This window comes from Callorhinus ursinus, unplaced genomic scaffold (genome assembly GCF_003265705.2).
Source record: "Callorhinus ursinus isolate GAN/ISIS: 27379988/994484 unplaced genomic scaffold, GSC_fseal_2.0 scaffold3, whole genome shotgun sequence".
Lineage (NCBI taxonomy): Eukaryota > Metazoa > Chordata > Mammalia > Carnivora > Otariidae > Callorhinus > Callorhinus ursinus.
In genome coordinates, this window is record NW_027397065.1 from 200,946 (window position 1) to 219,683 (window position 18,738).

An 18,738-nucleotide genomic window follows, 5' to 3' on the forward strand; every position below is an offset into this window, starting at 1 on the left:
TTAACCAACTGAGCCACCCAGGCGCCCCTCTCTTTTTTTTTTTTTTTATGAAATTTGTTTCACACCCAGTCTCTGAACTCCGTCTTCCCTGTGTTGGGCAGCAACTGAAATGTGCTAGTGTGTTATTTTATTGCCTGCTTTGACACTTAATATGTAAAATAAGAAATATCCCTAGGAATATTCTTGAATATATTCTTAGTGAGAATGATTATTAATTAATTACTTAATTGACTAGAGTTTGAAATTATTTTTATTTTAATTTGTTTTAGTTCCAGTTAGTTAACATAGTGTTATATTAGTTTCAGGTGTACAATACAGTGATTCAACACTTCCATACATCACCTTGTGCTCATCATGACAAGTGCCCTCCTTAATCCCCATAACCTTTTCACCCATCCCCCCTCCCTCCTTCCTTCTGGTAACCATCTGTTTGTTCTCTATAGTTAAGAGTCTGTTTCTTGGTTTGTCTCTCTCTTTTTCCCCCCTTTGCTCATTTGCATTGTTTATTAAATTCCACATGAGTGAAATCATATGGTATTCATCTTTCTCTGACTGACTTGCTTTGCTTAACATTATAATCTCTAACTCCATTCATGTTGTTGCAAATGGCAAGATTTCATTCTTTTTTGTGGCTGAGTAATATTCCATTGTATACCACATCTTCTTTATCCATTCATCAGTTGATGGACACTTGGGCTGTTCCCATATCTTGGCTGTTGTAAATAATGCTACTATAAACATAGGGTGCATGTATCCCTTTGAATAACTTTTTTGTAAATACTCAGTGGTGGAATTACTGGATCATAGGGTAGTTCTATTTTTTTTTTTTTTTAAGGAGCTTCCATACTGTCTTCCACAGTGGCTGCACCAGTTTGCATTCCTACCAATAGTGCACAAAGTTTCCTTTTTCTCCACTTCTTCACCAGCTCTTGTTCCTTTATTTTTGATTTTAGCCATTCTGACCACTGCGAGTTGATCTCACTGTAGTTTTGATTTGTATTTCCCTGATGATGAGTGATGTTGAACATCTTTTCATGTGTCTGTTGGCCATCTGGATGTCTTCTTTGAAGAAATGTCTGTTCATGTCTTCTGCCCACTTTTAATTGGATTTTTTTTGGGGGGGTGTTGAGTTTTATAAGTTCTCTTTTTTTTAGGTTTTAAAAAATTTTTCTTTTAAAGGTTAACATGTGCGTAAAAGGAAACTGAAAAACACAAGAAGCAAAGAACAAAGTCATCCATAATCTCAAGCAGTTTATAGTTTGACTTCTAGGTCCCATGTGTGTATATCCACAGCTAAGCATTTTAATGTAATTAAGATCCTACAATTATGTATCCTGCTTTTTTACTCACCATGAATATTTACCATTTCAAAAATCTCAAAATTAAGAGTATTTTGATAACTGACAATACACTACACCAACTCAATTTGAAAGGAAAGTATATAATCCTGCCTTTCTCGGCAGCAAAAATTTCATAAAAGACAAAAATGGCAACAGGCCTCTAGATAAAGATATTGGCAAAGGTACAGTTAAAATACTGCATTCCCTCAATGTTCACTTAAAAATGAGACATAAAATAACAGGGTACACAATGTATAATGCTTCTAAAAGAATTCATTAGCCAATCTATACTGTTCAAATATTAGCAAGGAGGTATGTTTCCATTGAATCACTTAATGTATTCCTATAGTACAGCCAAAGGAGATGCACACACATTAATAGTTATCATTAAAATGTAAATATGAACACATCTGCATACATCTTTCCCTTTATATTTCCTTCTGCCCCTCTGCTGCCAACCTAATGAGTAAGCCCAGACATACATTTCTCAGAGACAGCTTAACAATTCCATGTCCAAGATGCTTCTTTCCTATCAATTATAACAAAAAGAAACTTATAAGTTGGTTAGTTCACTAGCTGTACATTTATCATACTTTATCACTGCAGGACATCCAAAAAGCTTAGATGTTACAAAATAATGAACCCTGCTCACAACAAACACAGGTACTTTACAAGAACGCCCATATAGACCTATGGTTATAACCTGTCTTCTAGATACGGAGATAGTAGCAAAAAGCCCTTCCCTTCCTGAGTTTTGTAAGTTCTTTATGTATTTTGGATACTAACCCTTTATCAGATTTGTCGTTTGCAAATGTCTTCTCCCAATCTGTAGGCTGCCTTTTGAGTTTTGTTGATTGTTTCCTTTGCTGTGCAGAAGCTTTTTATGTTGATGAAGTCCCTATAGTTTATTTTTGCTTTTGTGTTCCCTTGCCTCAGGAGACAGATCTAGAAAAAAGTGGCTGTGGCCAATGCCAGAGAAGTTACTGCCTGTGCTCTCTTCTAGGATTTTTATGGTTTCAGGTCTCACATTCAGGTCTTTAACCCATTTTGAGTTTATTTTTGTGTATGCTCTAAGAAAGTGGTCCAGTTTCATTCTTTTGCATATTGCTGTCCAGTTTTCCCAACATCATTTGTTGAAGAGACTTTTTCCTCATTGGATACTCTTTCCTGCTTTGTTGAAGCTTAATTGACCATATAGTTGTGGGTTTATATCTGGATTTTCTATTCTGTTGCATGGATTTATGTGTCTGTTTTTATGCCAGTACCATACTGTCTTGTACACTACAACTTTGTAGTATAACTTGAAGTCCAGAATTATGAGGCCTCCAGCTTCTTTTTCTTTTTCAAGATTCTTTGGCAATTCGGGGTCTTTTGTGGTTCCATATAAATTTTAGGAGTGTTTGTTCTAGTTCTGTGAAAAATGCTGTTGGTATTTTGATAGGGATTGCATTAAATGTATAGACGGCTTTGGGTAATGTAGACATTTTGACAATATTTGTTCTTCCAATCCATAAGCTTTCCATTTATTTGTGTCATCTTTAATTTCTTGCATCAGTATTTTATAGTTTTCAGAGTACAGGTCTTTTACCTCTCTGGTTAGGTTTATTCCTAGGTATCTTATTATTTTTGGTGCAATATCAAATGGGATTGTTTTCTTAATTTTTCTTTCTGCTGCTTCATTATTGATGTATAAAAATGCAACAGATTTCTATACATTGGTTTTGTATCCTGTGACTTTACTGAATTCATTTATCAGTTCTAGCAGTTTTTTGGTGGAGTCTTTTGGGTCTTTTTTTTATTTTAATTTTTATTTATTTATTTGACAGAGATAGTGAGAGAGGGAACACAAGCAGGGGGAGTGGGAGAGGGAGAAGCCGGCCTCCCGCCGAGCAGGGAGCCCAACGCAGGGCTCCATCCCAGAACGCTGTACCATCGACTGATACAATGTCATAAAAGACCTTACTTCTTAAAAGGCACTGATTATTTCTTTACTTAGATATGTATTTTCTTTTATTCCATTTTGGCAAATTCCATGCAATAAAAATTGAGATATTGAATAACAAAGTCAAAACAGTGGTCTAACCATTGTTTATATGCCTCTTCTGTTGCATAACTTTTGCAATACCTTCTATTTGCATCCCTTTTTAAACACCACTGAGAGATGGACAACTAGTGGCAGCATCTCATTCCAGTTTTGGAAAGGTCTCCTAAATCGCTAACTTTAACCTGTTATTCCTCTTTGTGTCTTCTGGAGCCACATAGGATAAATCCCAAGTCTATCTCATTATCCACATTTCCTCTGTCCATGGTTTGGCATAACCACGGTGCCTCTTTGACAGAGCACCTCAAGAATAGGCTTGCAGCAAGCAGTCTATAGGACTTGTCTCTGTGTCAAAGTATTTTCCTAACTACCCTGGGTAATAACAGCATACATTTTTATTGTATATACCTTCTGCATAAATGAGAATGTGGTTGGCAAATGGACAATAAATAAAATCAGTGGTTGAAATGAGAAAGTGACGAGAATGGTATGAAGTAAAGGGGCTTTTGGGGTTTCATTATTTAGAGCTTGTGAAGTTAAGAGTTCTAGATTAGTTCGTGAGAGGCCAGGATGGAATGGATATTGGCATGGTGATAAAGTTTCGTCATCTCGCTGTGAGAGAAGGCTGTGACAATGGTGACTGAATTCTCAAGTGTGTTCAGTCAGTGGCTCTAGGCTGACCAGAGTTAGATGTCTCTCTCTCTCAAGAGAGTAAGTAAATGGGAAGGCTAGAGGTGGGGTGAAGTCAGTCACGTAGATCAGATGTTATCTTCAACAATGTTCATCTCTGTCTGGAGTGATAATGCAAAAGAAAGACAGGAACTTGTGTGGACTTAATGAAACATAGAGAGGGATTATTGTCTCCCTTGCCAGTCAGGGATGATGACTTCCTGGTAAGCCATCATGCTTACCTTTTCATACATTTCAGTATGCTTGGTGATTTATGGGAGCTCAGATCCCTTGGTCGATGGAAAGTTTCTCTGTTCCAATTTTTATATGATAGCCTCTTGAAGATTTGAAGAGCCACCAAATATATCGAGTTCTTTTAGCCATTCTTAAAATGACAGGTTTTCTGGCATCTTGTCTTTGTCACTCTTAAATGGGTACAGTCTAATTTAACTCTGTTCTTTATGAAATTTGGAAGCCAGACACAATGTATTTTTGTTGTAGAAAACCACAGTAGGAGGCAGTTAAACTCTTACTCCCTGAGCTGGTTTCTAAGTTAAATTCTTATTCAATTAAAACCTAAAATATGTCTAATAGAAGAATATATTTTGAGTCAGTTCTTAAAAACTGATTTTACAGCTTAGTGTGGATTTTACTTTGTCATACTCATAGTTTCAAGTTCACAATCAGTGCTTTGGCTTCTGTTGGGACAAATCATTAAGCAAACTCTGGCATGTCATTGAAGCTTCAAGCTCCTCTCTAAGTCTTTGGCAGAATTAAGGATCTTTTCATCATGAATATCAAACAACCACAAAAAAAAAATTCCACAAGAACAAAACAACCAACAACCACCACCACAAAAAGTATGACCTCTTCTTAATTACCAAGTACCCAGTGTGCTGGCTTATAATTTTAATACATCCTTTTCTTCTTTTTCCCGTGCACTTTTTTTTAAAAGATTTATTTATTTATTTTGAGAGAGTGAGAATGAGAGAGAGAGAGCACACATGAAAGGGGGGAGAGCCAGAGGGAGAAGCAGGTTCCTCGCTGAGCAGGAAGCCTGATGCAGGACTCGATCCCGGGACTCCAGGATCATGACCTGAGCCGAAGGCAGTCGCTTAACCAACTGAGCCACCCAGGCGCCCCTTTCCCATGCACTTTTATCCGAAAAGAACAGTGGGAAAAAGGGAAGGAACATTTGAATTACCCAGATTTGTGGATCTGGACCACGTCCAGTGTCCTAGGAAGACTTGAGATGACAGGTTCCCAAGTGAGATTTGGCCATTCCACTCCCACAACAATGATAAGATGTGCTTCATGCCTCTCATGGTACTTTGATATATACGATTGCATTTGATCTTTACCTTAGGGGTTAGTAGGAGAAGTGGCCTTGTCTTCACCTTGGTCCAAGAACAAAATGAGCACAAGAACTTACCACAGTTCACACTTCGTCTCCAGAGGCAAGAGGAAAAACCTGATGTCCCACCTTCTAGCCTGGGGCTCTTTCTGCTGAATCGCACTGCGGGCTCAGATGCTGGAGTTTATCTGTGAAGTCGGCTTGCACTGAAGTGAATATGCCCATGGCAAGGTCTCTGAATCTCTAGAGTTAAAAAGGAAGTAAACCAACAGGAGGAGGAAAGCCTTCAGCATCTTAGATCTTTGTTTCTAAGAACACCAGGAGGAGGTAGTTGGATGATTTCACATGTTTTAACAGTGAAGAGCTTCACCATATAACTGTGATATGAAAAGATGGAGTCTCTAAAGTAGTTGGGAAACCAGCCTCCTTTCATTTACACAGAATCTTCTTTGGAGCTAAAAGTGCCTATGGGATAGAGCTGTGGTAAAGAAATGATCCCAGGAGATAAAAACAATCACTAAGGCAGGAGAGTGAAATGTTTTCTCTCCTAGATCCGCTGGAGCTGGGTTAAGGGCATAAAGCTTTAGACTTCTCTTCAGTTAGTGCCCCACCAGCTGGCACAATGGTGAGCAGATGCTGTGGGCAGAGGGTACCTTACAAGTGACATCTCAATGACAGGAATACCAGGGAGTGAGAATTTGAGGAGGAGCATGGTATCAAGAAACATGAAGTATTTCCCCCTTTTTTATGTCCACCTAACTGTTATTTTTCATTTGTCTTTCTGTCTCTCTCCTGCTAGGGCCATGGCAACGTGGCAGATTTAGAAGGATCTGTCTGTGCCTCTAGGGCTTGGGGTTGGGCTACTTTTCTCTTCGAAGGGCCAGTCATATGCTAGGAAAACATTATTTGGGGTTCCTGTGCATGCTAGAGATAGCTCGTTGTCAGGTTGGGTGAAGTTGAGCTCCTCAGAGTCAAAATGAGTAGTATAGAGCACATAAAGCTCAATTGCATCAGTATAGCAAGTGTTTCGGATGTATTTCATTTCCACTCTACAAGCAGTTACAGAAAGAACGGGAAAGAGCAGGAGGTAGTGAATCACAGGAGGAATAATAGGACCGTATACTTTATTATCACTTTGGAAATGGACCTAGACTGCTGTACACAGCTTTCTCTCTACATCCTGAAACACTTGGAGTCTCCCCTTTGACTGGATGGCCATAGCAACCCATGAGGGGAATGGGGAGAAATACACTCTGTGCTGCAAAGGGCCACCGAATAGTATTGTTCACATTCCCAGGGACTCAGAGGCCAGACCCCAAGGCCTGGTGAGGATGGAGAGCTCCATCCCGTGTTAGATCCTTGCTGTGATCCCCGAGGCACTGCCCCCCAGGCTGCTGGCCATCAGGATCCCTAGTCCCATGGGTGTAAGTCACCCATCCAGGGGCAATTTGGAAGGCACCCATTCCTTTATGCATCCTGTGTCTGACTTGCAGGGTCATGCTACCGGGAGGCCCGGAGGAGAAGACCACCGTGGGTTCTTGCGGGGCATCTCCTAGCCCTCCTCCTTGGCAGGGGCAGTGGGAAAGGAATACCAGGAGGATTTTCTGACTCCAGTGGCTGAAGACAGAGGGTTGGTGTTGCTTCTCTTAATCTAAAAGTGAAAAATTTCAAGAGCATATGTAGTAATTTAAAATCCTGCAGTACCATCCAAATAATAATAGGCATGCAACAGCATTTTTAAAAAGAAGTTATTTTTCTGCTCTATACTTTTTAAAAAACCACGGTAGGCTTTAATCTGCCTTGAACATCACTGATTTGACCAATGTAATTTACTTTTTCTAGATATATAGGTTCTATTATAAAGATGTGAACATAGTTTTTAAAATAGGTGTCTTTATTGTTCATTATAGAGCCGAATGTGTCTGTTGTAAGTGACTCCAACAATTTAAAAGTGGAATGAACATATTTTTTTTTTTTTTTGGCTACATAGCTGTATGTGTTTATTGTGATTTGAACAATATAGAAATGTAGAAAGTGGAAGTGGTCCTGTAGTCCTATTCCTCAGCAATTGCCACTGGTAGCTATAAATTTGTTTCTAACTTGTAGGAGCTTAAGGGCAAGAGTTTTAAGTGAGCTTGTGCTTTCATATTGGGTTACATTTGTACTCTCTGCAAAAACACATAACATAAACAGCAGCAAACCCATTATAATAACAACCAGAAAAATGAAAATTCCTACAAAGCTACAATAGATTCCAAAAAGACCCCGAACATTTAAATGTGCTAGGTCTGTTCGTTGTGTTCTTTCTGGCATTTTTACGGTCATTGTAGGTAGGAGGTAAGACTCTTTGGTGAAACTGCCAACCTGTGGTATCTGTTCTTATTGCTCTCCTGGGTGTTGGTGAGATCATCATGGTGTTCTGACTTTCCATACTTAGGATAAAAAGATATATTGGTAGTTTCAGCAGTCTTTTTAAATCCCTTCTCTGCGTGGCCGCCTGGATATGATTATAAAGTCATGAAATTTATCATCACCTGTGGCTGTTTGAAGCAAATTGGTTAGTTTAATTAGACCTCGTGTTTCTTTACTGATGATTATTTGTTTATCAAACAGTACTGGGGGCTCTGTGCGTGCTAGCACAGTGCTAGGATCAAGGGTGCAAAAGGACCAGAATGTCAGGAAAGAGAGGCACACAGGAGGACACCTCTAAGGTGATGTGAGAGGGTACACGGGGTACTGAAACCGGGAGCACAGAGTGACTCCCTCTTGCCAGAAGATACCGGGGAAGGATTCTTAGAGGACTGACATTTCGGTGACATGAGTCATGAAAGTTTGGTAAGAACTCGTAGGTGGAGAAGAGGCTGGGGAGGAAAGAAGAAACGAGGTGTGTCAAGACAAAGATACACTGATAGAGAAGGGAGTGAACACTTGTGAAGCGCCTACTGTGCGCCAGACACTGCGCATCAGCTAACTTGATCCTGTCAGGTCTACGCCATCATCTGCTGAGGAAACTCAGGCTCAGGAGAGTTATGTGACTTGCCCAAGTTCTTGAATTACCACTTGGGGAGTCAGGATTCACACCCATAATTCTGTCAGTAAGGTGAGGCTGAGGAAAGAGCTTGTCTTCTGGTGGGAGTGATCCCTTGGTGTGGCCGGGGTGTGGCATGCCGCGAAGGAAACAGACAGAAACAAGGTGGAAGATGGAGAATGGAACTGATTAGTGAAGGGCATTTTCAGCCTGCATAAGATTGGCTCTTAGTGTTTGAGAACACCAGTAAGGGTTCATAAGCAGACACGGGAAGCTTGATTTATCTTTTAGAAAGACTCTGGCCACCATGTTTTGGGTGGAGGGAGTTGGATAAGACTGGAATTGGGGTCACAGATTTATCTTCACTACACTTAGATGTGCAAAGAAAATATTTTTTTAAATTTGACCCTACCTTCTCCTTCAGACCGCCTCTCCACTTAATAAGTGGAGAAAAAAGAAGCTACATTTCATTGAGAGTAGGAAACTCAGTCTGCTCCAGTAATGTGGAAAGTCTCTTTTGGTAATTCATTTTTCTCTCTGCACCCCACTGAGACGGCGTCTCAGTAAATGGGAGTCTCACATGGCCTTGAGGGTGTGTGTGTGTGTGTGTGTGTGTGTCAGTCAAAGGTCGGGGCAGCCCTTGCTGACTGTGGTCTGGCGGTGTTCCCGCTCTGCCTGGGCCATCTGTTGGCAGCCGTTGCTGAAGTATGTGGCTGCTCTAACTTGCAGTCTGTTTTCTCCCAGATCAGTCAGGGCCTGGTTGTCCGTATTGCCTACATGGTCCCACCGTGGCTTTTGCTCGGCCTTTATACCCCTTACCTTATCCCACAGGAACTTATGACAATGCCCTTCCCTCCGTGGTCCTCCACAGTGTCCTTGGGGGAATGTCCACACTGCTTAGAAGCTAGTCAGGCTTTGGATAGCAACCTCAAAACTTGGGCCTTTTTTTTTTTTTTTTTTAACACGCAACTGCTGTGACACCAGTTTTGCTGATTTATGTGATATGGTCACCACCTATGCAGTCACCACCCCATTTTGTCTTGAGAGTGGGGGGCGGGGCATGAAGATGTTCTGTGAGGTCGCCTCCTCTAGATCCCTGAAGGGAAAGTGATACAGAAACTCCTTGGCCTTTGGTTTTTGTTATCAACTCTTTCAACTCCTCACCCTCTTCTGGGATTTTAGCCCTGAGTGGGGAGAAGCTGTACCATATGTGTCTCCATCTCCTGATTTCTCTATCTACCTTGACCACTTCTTCTCTCCACACTTGTCCTTGTGTTCCCAACTCATCGGGACTTCTCTAGGTCATTCTGTCTTCCTTCGGGAAGTGCCTTTAACCCTCCACTTTGGGCTGTCATAATGGCCAGGATACGAGGAAGGAGGGAGGTCAGCTTTAGATAAAGGAATTTCAAATGAATTTCAAAGCTGTCGTATTTGTCACCTGATGGTAGAGCTGCTACAGTAGTCTAGGTGAGGGATAAAAGAAGCCGGAAGAGAGTCCTACGAGCGAGCCTTAGTGAAACCAAATGTGGGGGCGATGAGACGGAGAAGTTGAAGATGACTTTGTGGTTCCTAGTTGGGGCAACCATTGAATAAAGATTCACTTGACAGAGAAAACACCAGAGGAGAAGGAAGAGTTGTGAGGGCAGAGGGGAGGAGGAGGAGGTTTGGGGGCTAGGAAGAAGAGAGGGAGGGCAGTGAATTCAGTTTTGGATCTCACTGAAATGCTGTCTAATAGGAGAGAATCTGCCTGAAGAAATGGGTTTGGGAAACAGGTGAGAATATCTAAGAAGAAAAGGAAGAGAAACTCACTGTCATTGTAGATGCTAAATTTAAAAACATAAACAAGGTCATCACTGTTTTAATTCTTCCTCGCATTTCACAGTGACCCAGTACTTTGGAACCTCTCCTCCAGGTTCCTGCAGCAGGATAGCTCCAAGGTCACAGGGTACTGTCAGGGGTATCTGCTGCTACTTCTGATCCCCGAGGGGACCTTTAAAGCGCCAGGCCTGACACATAGATCCATGGTATACTAAGGTCATATCAGAATGAGGCCAGAATGTTCTACACCAAGAAAACTTTGATGAGTGGTTAAAACTAAATAATTTGCAGGTACATGCAGAGGCACTGTTTAATTTTTTGTAGTTGAACTGAATTTGTTAAGTGAACTCCTAGAAATGTAACATGTACTTCTCAAAACCATCATCATTATGCCTGAGACATGGTCTAACCTTTGGATGTCCTCTGCTAATATAATTGCCTCGCTGTCTTTGAAAGGTGGCTTTTAATTGGGTTTCAGAGTAGCAGTTGCTGTCGAGATGCCGGTTGCAGCCTTTCAATAGATTGGGCCAGTTCGTTAAGCGTTTCCTCTCCCTGGTCTGGACAGCTGAGCTTGGACAGTAGCCAGCAGTTACTGAAATGCCATCACTTGTAGGATTGACCTTTAAGACACTGATTTGTTATAGTATTGAGTTTTGATTTTTTTTCCTCTCAAATTTAAATGGAGCTTTATTGAATGCAGTGCTAAATTCAATTCTTCTCACTCTCCGTGGCCTTTTCATCAGGTTATTTCCCCCTGGCTCCTGGCATTTGGTCCTCTGGCTGCACAAGAGGTTTAAGAACTAAAGACAGCTTGCCATTTACAGGGCTTAGGATGGTCCGTGGGAAGTGTGGTGGATTACCGCGCAGGCGTGACTCAGAGTCCTCACTGGCCTGGTCATTTATGTACAGGTAACCCGAGAAGTCTCTTAGCCCGTTTTCTTCTTTTTGGTAAAATTGTGCTGAAAATTCTTTTTTATCTTAAGTTTTTATTTTAGTTCCAGTTAGTTCACATACAGCGTTCTATTAGTTTCAGGTGTACAATAGAGGGATTCAGCACTTCCGCGCGGCACCCTGTGCCCATCACAGCAAGTGCCCTCTTTCACCCCCATCCCCTATTTCCCCCATCCTCCCACCACCTCCCCTCTGGCCACCATCAGCTTGTTCACTGTAATTAAGAGACTGGTTCTTGCTTTGTCTCGCTCGCTCTCTCTTTTCCCTTATGCTGGAAATTCTTATCTCTAGGATTATTGCCCTGAAGGTTTTTAATTTGTTTGAAGAAGATGAGTACATACCTGTCACATTGAAGAAACAAGAGCTCGGGGCTGGGGGTGGGTGGGAAGGTGGTGTGACAGAAGGAGCCCCGTGTTTGGCTTTGGCTCTCCCTTAGAGCAGCTCTGTGGCCTGGCTCTTTTTATGCACCAGGAAGGCGTCCTGGGCAGGTCCAGTGTATTTTCTGATCATTTTCGTAGAATAAAAAGCTCTCCAGTCACATTTCCTTTCCAGACAGTCTCAGTTTGGTAATTAATGTGTCCGGCCTCAAACAGACTGCTTTAAAGTGAAAGCTTCTCCCCTGGCACAGATTTCAGATTCAATTTGTCACATTCTACCAAAAATAAGAACTCCCGATATTTTTATTGGAATACATTGAAATTATAGACTAATTTACTTCTTAGAGGTGATAAACACATTTTCTTAGACTCAGTCTTCAGTTACTTGTATTTGTTATTGCAAATGCTGTGTTTTCAAAATTAAGCTTTGTGTTTGTCGATATTTTACCAAAGGGCAATAAATTTTTGTGTATTGACTTTGTACTTAACTATTTTGTTCAGTGTTCTTATTCTAATAGTTTTTCAATGAGCTTTTAATATAGACAATTATATCAGCTGTGAAAATGATTTTTTTCCCTTGCTTTCCATTTCTTGTGCCTTTTTTCCTTTATTTTTCTATCTTGCTCTCCAGGCAGAATTGGTAAATAGAAGTGTCAATAACTACCATCTTTTTCTTATTTTTGATTTTAGAAGGGTTGCTTTTTAATAAAATTATTTATTTATTTGAGAGAGAGAGGGAGAGAGAGAGAGAGGGCACACACACACACACACACACACACACACACAAGCAGGGGGGAGGGGCAGAGGAAGAAGCGGACTCTGAGCAGGGAGCCTGATGTGGGACTTGATCTCAGGACCCTGGGATCATGACCTGAGCCAAAGGCAGACACCTAACGACTGAGCCACCCAGGAGCCCCAGAGGGGTTGCTTGTAATAGTACACCAATAGGTAAAACATAGTAAATTTTTTTAGATATCCTTTATTAGGTTTAGAAATTTCAGTAAGGAATTTTAATCATGTGTCTGTGTAGAGTCTTAATCAAATATCTTTTCTGTATCTAGTGAGGTATTGTGGGCTGACTCTTACAGAAGGGTGTTAAGATGAAACCTGTTGAATCTTCTAGGTGCAAAGTCATTGCCAAGTGGAATGGGAGTGATACTACATTTTGAAATATGATTTATATACTGCTGATTCATTTTTTAAACATATACCCTTTGTAGGGGAAATATTATATTATGCGGTCATGGTTGAAAAATAAAACTAAACTTTGTTTGTTTTTCTCTCTAGTATTACTTTACTGTTCTCTTTGGCCATGAAGGTCAGAAAGCTCTGGAGCTGCGCTGTGAGGAGGAGCAGGATGGTAGAGAGTGGATGGAGGCCATTCACCAAGCCAGGTATGGGCTCGAACCCTCTGTGTGACACTGGATTGGCTGGGTCTCTCACACTGGGGTTTTCACTGTTGGCTGTAGTTTTGGGAGGACTTGCAATTCCAAGATGGGTTTCCCCTTGGTACCCCCTCTTTAGTGATGTGTGAGATGATTCTTTGAGCGTTCTATGGCTATATTCTAGCTAAAGATGAAAAGTAATGTATATAACAACAACAACAATAATAACAATAGGTCACTTTTGTCAATTGTTCCTATGTGCCAGGTACTCTTCTAAGCGCTTCTCAATTAAGGCATTTATTAAATGTATTGATTTGCTGATCCTCTCGACAGTCTGAGAGTGGGTATTATAATTGCCCCCTTTTACAGAGAAGGAAAATGAAGCCGGGAAGGTTGGTTTGCTTGTCTGAGGTCTCACAGCTGGTGAGTGGCAGAGCTGGCTTACAGACCCAGCCGAGCCCACATTTGTAAACCCTGCCCTGGGCAGCCTGGTTATCAAGAAGGGTGATGCTGACTCTATCTAGGGAGATAAAAGAGTATGATTTTATTTCCTCCTAAGAAATACCAGGAAGGTAGAAAGAACGCACTTGGCCTCAAACATAAACAAGAAATCTGAAAGAGAGTCAGGCAGATCCCTCTTTTTTATTTTTTCATATTCATTTCTGAAGTCCAGCCCATTTTTGCTTCAAATAGCTCCCATGCTCACTGCTTTCCTGGCTGTCCCCTCCCTCGTCCAGTCTCTGGTCACTCTGTAAGTCCCTGCTCATCTCCCCGCTGCTTCCGTGGCAAAACTCCAGCTGGGGCACATCTTTTTCTTCATCTGACACGCCCCCTGCTTCTCCTAAGTCCCCGTTCACGCCTGTACCGCCCCTGTCCCTGAAACCGTCCCCCACAAGTAGCCCTCACAGGCCCCCTCTCCAGATCGCTGAAGCACTTGCATTACTACACATAGAATATTTAACAGTTCAGGACAACTTAGGGGTTTGTTTTTGTTTTTATTTTTTTATCATTTTTTTTTACATATTTCACATGTGTGATTTCTGTTTCTTGAGCTGGATTGCATGCACCTCAAGAGTGAGGAGGAGGAGATTTCATTTCTGAACAAAGCACAGTGCTAATTATGTAGTAGGTGACCAAGAAATATTTTCAGATTGACTGTAAAGCAGATGGGACATTTGTTCTGAGTTGAGACTCTTCTTGAACCCTTGAGACTTTTTTCTCTGAAAGTCTCCTCCCCTCCCCGCCCCTCTTTTTTTCTTCAACTACTTTATATTTACCACCTACCTCCTCTGTGTCAGGCACCATGCTAAGTGCTTTACATGCTTTGTTTATTCCTCACAACTACCCACTTTACAGATGAGAAAACAAAGGCTCATGATTATTAAGAAGATTGGCCAATATCTAACATGAAGTTGTTAAGCTGCAGAGCTGGTCGTCAAACCCAGATCAGTCTGACTCCAGAGCCTTTAACCAGTGTTTTGGGTTGTACCTGTCTTCATTCTTGTCTTTTTCTCTTCTTTCCCCTCCCTTTTCTATTTCTTTTCTTTTCCTCTATTCATAGATGCAAAGAGATTAATGTAAGGTCAGGGTTGAGAGTAGAAGATGTTATTTGCAAAATATTTCAGTTCCTTTTCTTTCCTCCTCTTCAGAATATTTCTTTGAGATGCACAGGGTTGGCAACCAAATGCTGCTCTCCGAGTGGGCCCTGGGGGCAGCTTGTCCACACCATGACCCTGGCACACCATTCAGCTGTCTTTTCTCTCATTGTTTCTGTCAGAGGGTTTTGCTCCAGACTTTACCGTAATGTACAATGACTTGTTATAGAAAGAAGGTCAGGTCTTGAGAGGTGAAAGAAGTTATCAAGTTGGCAAGGTAGAACTCTTGGGTTCTTTCTAGACAATCTCTGTGTAATTCCTTCCTACCTGGGAATTAAAATGAAGTAAATAACCTAAAACATGGGCATTCCTCCCCTCCCCCCCTTTTTTCATTCCAGAAAAGTGAGATACTATTAGTAACCTAAATACCTTACCTTTGTAGTTGCCAAGCAAATACTCAGGTGGACCAAACACAGAGTATGAATTACTTCAAAAAATGGTTAGATTTTAAGTGAGGTTTTTTTTTTTTTTCCCTTTCTGTATCATGAGAACTTTGTCATATATGTGAGTGTGGGCCAGTATTTGGTGTTGACTGACATATGATCAATTAGGGCACTTGTGGTCTTGTCAGGAGACAGACTTTAGAAACCACTTTAGTGGTTTAGGTGAACAAATGATAAAATTCTCTTGTGGACTTGAAGATTTAGCTAATAATTGATTTTTTTTTAATGTCCTGACTTTTTGGTCCATTAGATTTGCTTTTCCTTTGATTTAAGGCCCAGGACTGGGTTCTTTGATGAGTTCTTTTTAATCAGACTGCTTTATACTTGAGTTCTTATATTTGACTTTTTGCATTGAGATGCTTCTTAAATCTTTTTGTTTTATAAATCAGGGAAGATAACAGCTTTTTCATTTAAGTTGAGTGTTTGGTGTAAACTTGGATCTGTGAAATTCATTCTGACTGTTCATACATGTGCAGAGCCAGAAAGTTAATGAAGCTGATTCAGAGAAAGCGTTTGTCAGCCAGTTTTGCTTGGCATTTGGCTAATTACACAACTGATTGGTTGACTAAATATTTCACCTTTAGAGGATAGTTGGTGGTGTTAATCTGGTGCCACTGCTTTTTTAATAGAAAATGCTCAATAATTATAGTTTTATTAATCCCTCTTTTTAAAAGTCTGAGCTATTGGTTAACTGATGACTATTTTAGCCCGAGACCAGTTCTTTCCTGAGTGTCCTGCCGACGCTGCCTAGAAACAGGGACTGCTCAGAACCCTTCTCCTGGTCTCTGCTGTTTTCCTGGGATGTCTTCTCAGTACTGGCTTGGGCATGCTGTCCTTGTATGCCATGAAAATCACATTCTTGCTGCTGGCCTTTGTACCTCCGAGCTGAATCTACTTGCTCCAATTTGCCGTTAGAGGATCTCTCAGTCATTTTCCAGGATGTTGAGTTGCATGTTTTCTTCCTTAGATGCGGCCCGAGGAAAAATCTTTTTGGAAATTATATTCTCATTTCGAAGCCCTGACGGGGTCCAGAAAGCTTGTTTTACAGTGTTTTTTTGTTTTTTTTTTTGAAGTTGGCCAATATTACATTTCTAGAACACTGGCACATTTATAATATCATTCCATCACTTATTATTGGCACCAGCTCATGGGAAGCTGCTAGCCAGACTTAATCTTATTTTTGTCTGGATAAGGAGAGGCCAGAGCATTTTAAGGGCACTAAAGTTCTATGCTTATTCCATAGTGGTTTGGTAGTTGAGTATGGAACTCTGGGTATTCCTAATAACCTGATTTTTCTTGTTGTCCTCTTGGTCTATCTGCCTGCTGTGGTTGACTTAGTCATTGACATTAGGACAGTCAAAAACACTGACTCAGTTAATTGTGGGTCCTCAGGGCTCACTGGCTGAAAAGACAACATCCACAGCACTTTTTCTCCACTTTTCATTTGGTGGAACACTGACCAAGCAAAGCCTCAGCAGTTAGAAGGTGGTTATGGCCTGGAAGGGGGTCTAGGTGTGCGGAGGTACCGAAGCTCTTCCTGGTCTGGTCTAAGTGTAAGACCCGAAGGACCTGGTCTCTGCCAGTTAATAAAAGAGAAGTGGAAAGTATTCCAGAGATCGGGTGGAGGGTAGACTTCCTCTAGGACTCTGTGACCACCTGGGTGCAGGTGCTATAGATCAGGTGGGTATCTAACACATCTCTCAGAGTGTCACTTCCTGGGAGAAGAAATGATGGATGAAAGGCGGGATTGTGGGGCAGAGATGATGAGCGCTGGTCAGGAAGGGCCTCTGTGGGGAATTGGAGGGTTTGCTTGCCCGAAAGGGGCTGTGAGGAGCCCCTCTGAGGGCTCTCCTTGCCCTTGCTGTGTAAGATATGAGAAAATGAGTATCAGAAGCTACTAGAGAAGTAAGGTGTGTCCTGAGGGAAAGCTGGCTTTGGGATTCTATCAAAGTGGAGGTTAGGGGAGGACTTGTGAAAAGTTGGAGACGTAGAGAATATTGTACCTGGCACGGCGCACCATGGAACGTGCACAGCTTTTTCTTTTTTTCTCCCTGCAAAGGTATGCCTTATGCTTCCAGTGTTTGAGACTGTCCTACCTGTGTCTTTTGCCTGCTTTTCTAATTTTTCCATCTGTAACTCTGTTCAGACCCCCCACCTCGACTGTCCTCCCTCCTCTTGGTATGTGCCTGTGGCAGGTGGATCTTAGGCTTTTCTCGGTGGAGAGGGCATTTGCAAGCGAAAAGGAACTGGGTGTATGCTTCCATTCCATAAAGCTCCTGTTCACTCACGCTATCAGTCCTAAGTTTGACCATCAGAGGGACTTAATCTTCCAGTTAACCCTTCCAGTGAAGCCTTGTCCTCTTATCCACTAAAGAAAGCCCTGATCCAGCCTCTTGGGTCTGTTTTTATCTGTAGTCCTTTTGATTACATGTGCCTGAGGCAAACTGTAGTTCATTCTCTCCACCCGCCCTCCTCAGTCTGTTGTTCTCCCCTTCCCCACAACGTACACAACCACACGCACGCACACACACACACACACACGCGCGCGCGCACACACGCACATGCACACACCCGCGCGCACACACGCACGCGCGCACGCACACACATGTGCGCACACACATACCCGCCCCAACATAGTAACTGCACCAAACATCTAGTGCCTGTAACCTCATCCTTTTTACTTGGATAGAGGCTTAATTTAGAGTGAAGTGTGTAGTATACAATCTGTCCAACCATAAAGGCCACACTATGTATCACGTCATCCCCATAAAACCAGCTCTTTATAGAATGTCCATGGAGAAATCCCCTACAAATCAGAAAAAAAGTGATTACATAGAAAAGCTGAAAGTGCTTCATGTATCACAGGGAAATGACAGGACTAGAAAATCAGAAATGGGCCGAAAACCAGAAATTGCCTAAAGCAATCCTGAAGCCATATTTTGTATTCTTCTTATAGTAAGACTATCACTACTTTAAAGCCGAAGATGTGGATTTTGTTCATTTGAGAGATATATATGTATTTTTTTTTTTTTTACTAAGAAGTTCTGTCGGGCCTTTGCCTCCAGATTTGACGTGATGAAAGAGACTTCAACACGTTCTTCCTCAGAGCCTGCAAAGCGCAACACGAGAGAAAAGGGATAATATGTCTGGGAACAATGAAAGATTTCACTTGAGATCATAGAACTTGTTTTCTATAGGGAAGAGTTGGGCTTGAATCGCTTTATTTGCAGCCCGTTGTTAACACTTGAACTTGCCGGCTCTCTTTCCGGCTCCTCACAGGGCTTTTGCTTCTGCTTACACCGCGGCAGGAGCTCCGTCTGTCTGTGCGCGCCCTCCGGGCCCACCTGCGGGGGCGCCACCGCCACGGGTTCTCCCGGTCCCAAGAATTGACGCTGCTTCAAGGCCCATTTCTGCCCTGAGCCTCTTCCCTCGGATTCCCTTGCTCCATCATTTATTCCCTTGCTCTATTATACTTCCCATCTGTTTACCAACCCTCTTGGGCTTTTTTCCTGCATTCTTTGATTCTCCACGAATCTCTCCCACCTTGAAACAAAACGTTAAAATCCCTCCCTCGGCCCCCATCTTCCTCTAGCGGCTGCGCCGCCTGCCTTTCTGGAAGAAATCCTTGGGTGGTTCTCCCTCCGCACCCAGCACCCAGCTCAGGCTCCCTTTGTGAT

General features: G+C 41.9%; 1 protein-coding gene across 2 annotated transcripts in view; it reads left to right on the plus strand.

Moving 5' to 3' along the window:
* Positions 1–18,738, plus strand: part of RASGRF2 (Ras protein specific guanine nucleotide releasing factor 2) — a 230,593-nt gene that overhangs the window by 52,119 nt on the left and 159,736 nt on the right. For both annotated transcript variants that reach the window (XM_073887438.1, XM_025866592.2), the window contains exon 2: positions 12,866–12,972. In XM_073887438.1, the coding sequence (XP_073743539.1) occupies positions 12,866–12,972 (107 nt within the window). The remainder of the gene's footprint in view (positions 1–12,865; positions 12,973–18,738) is intronic.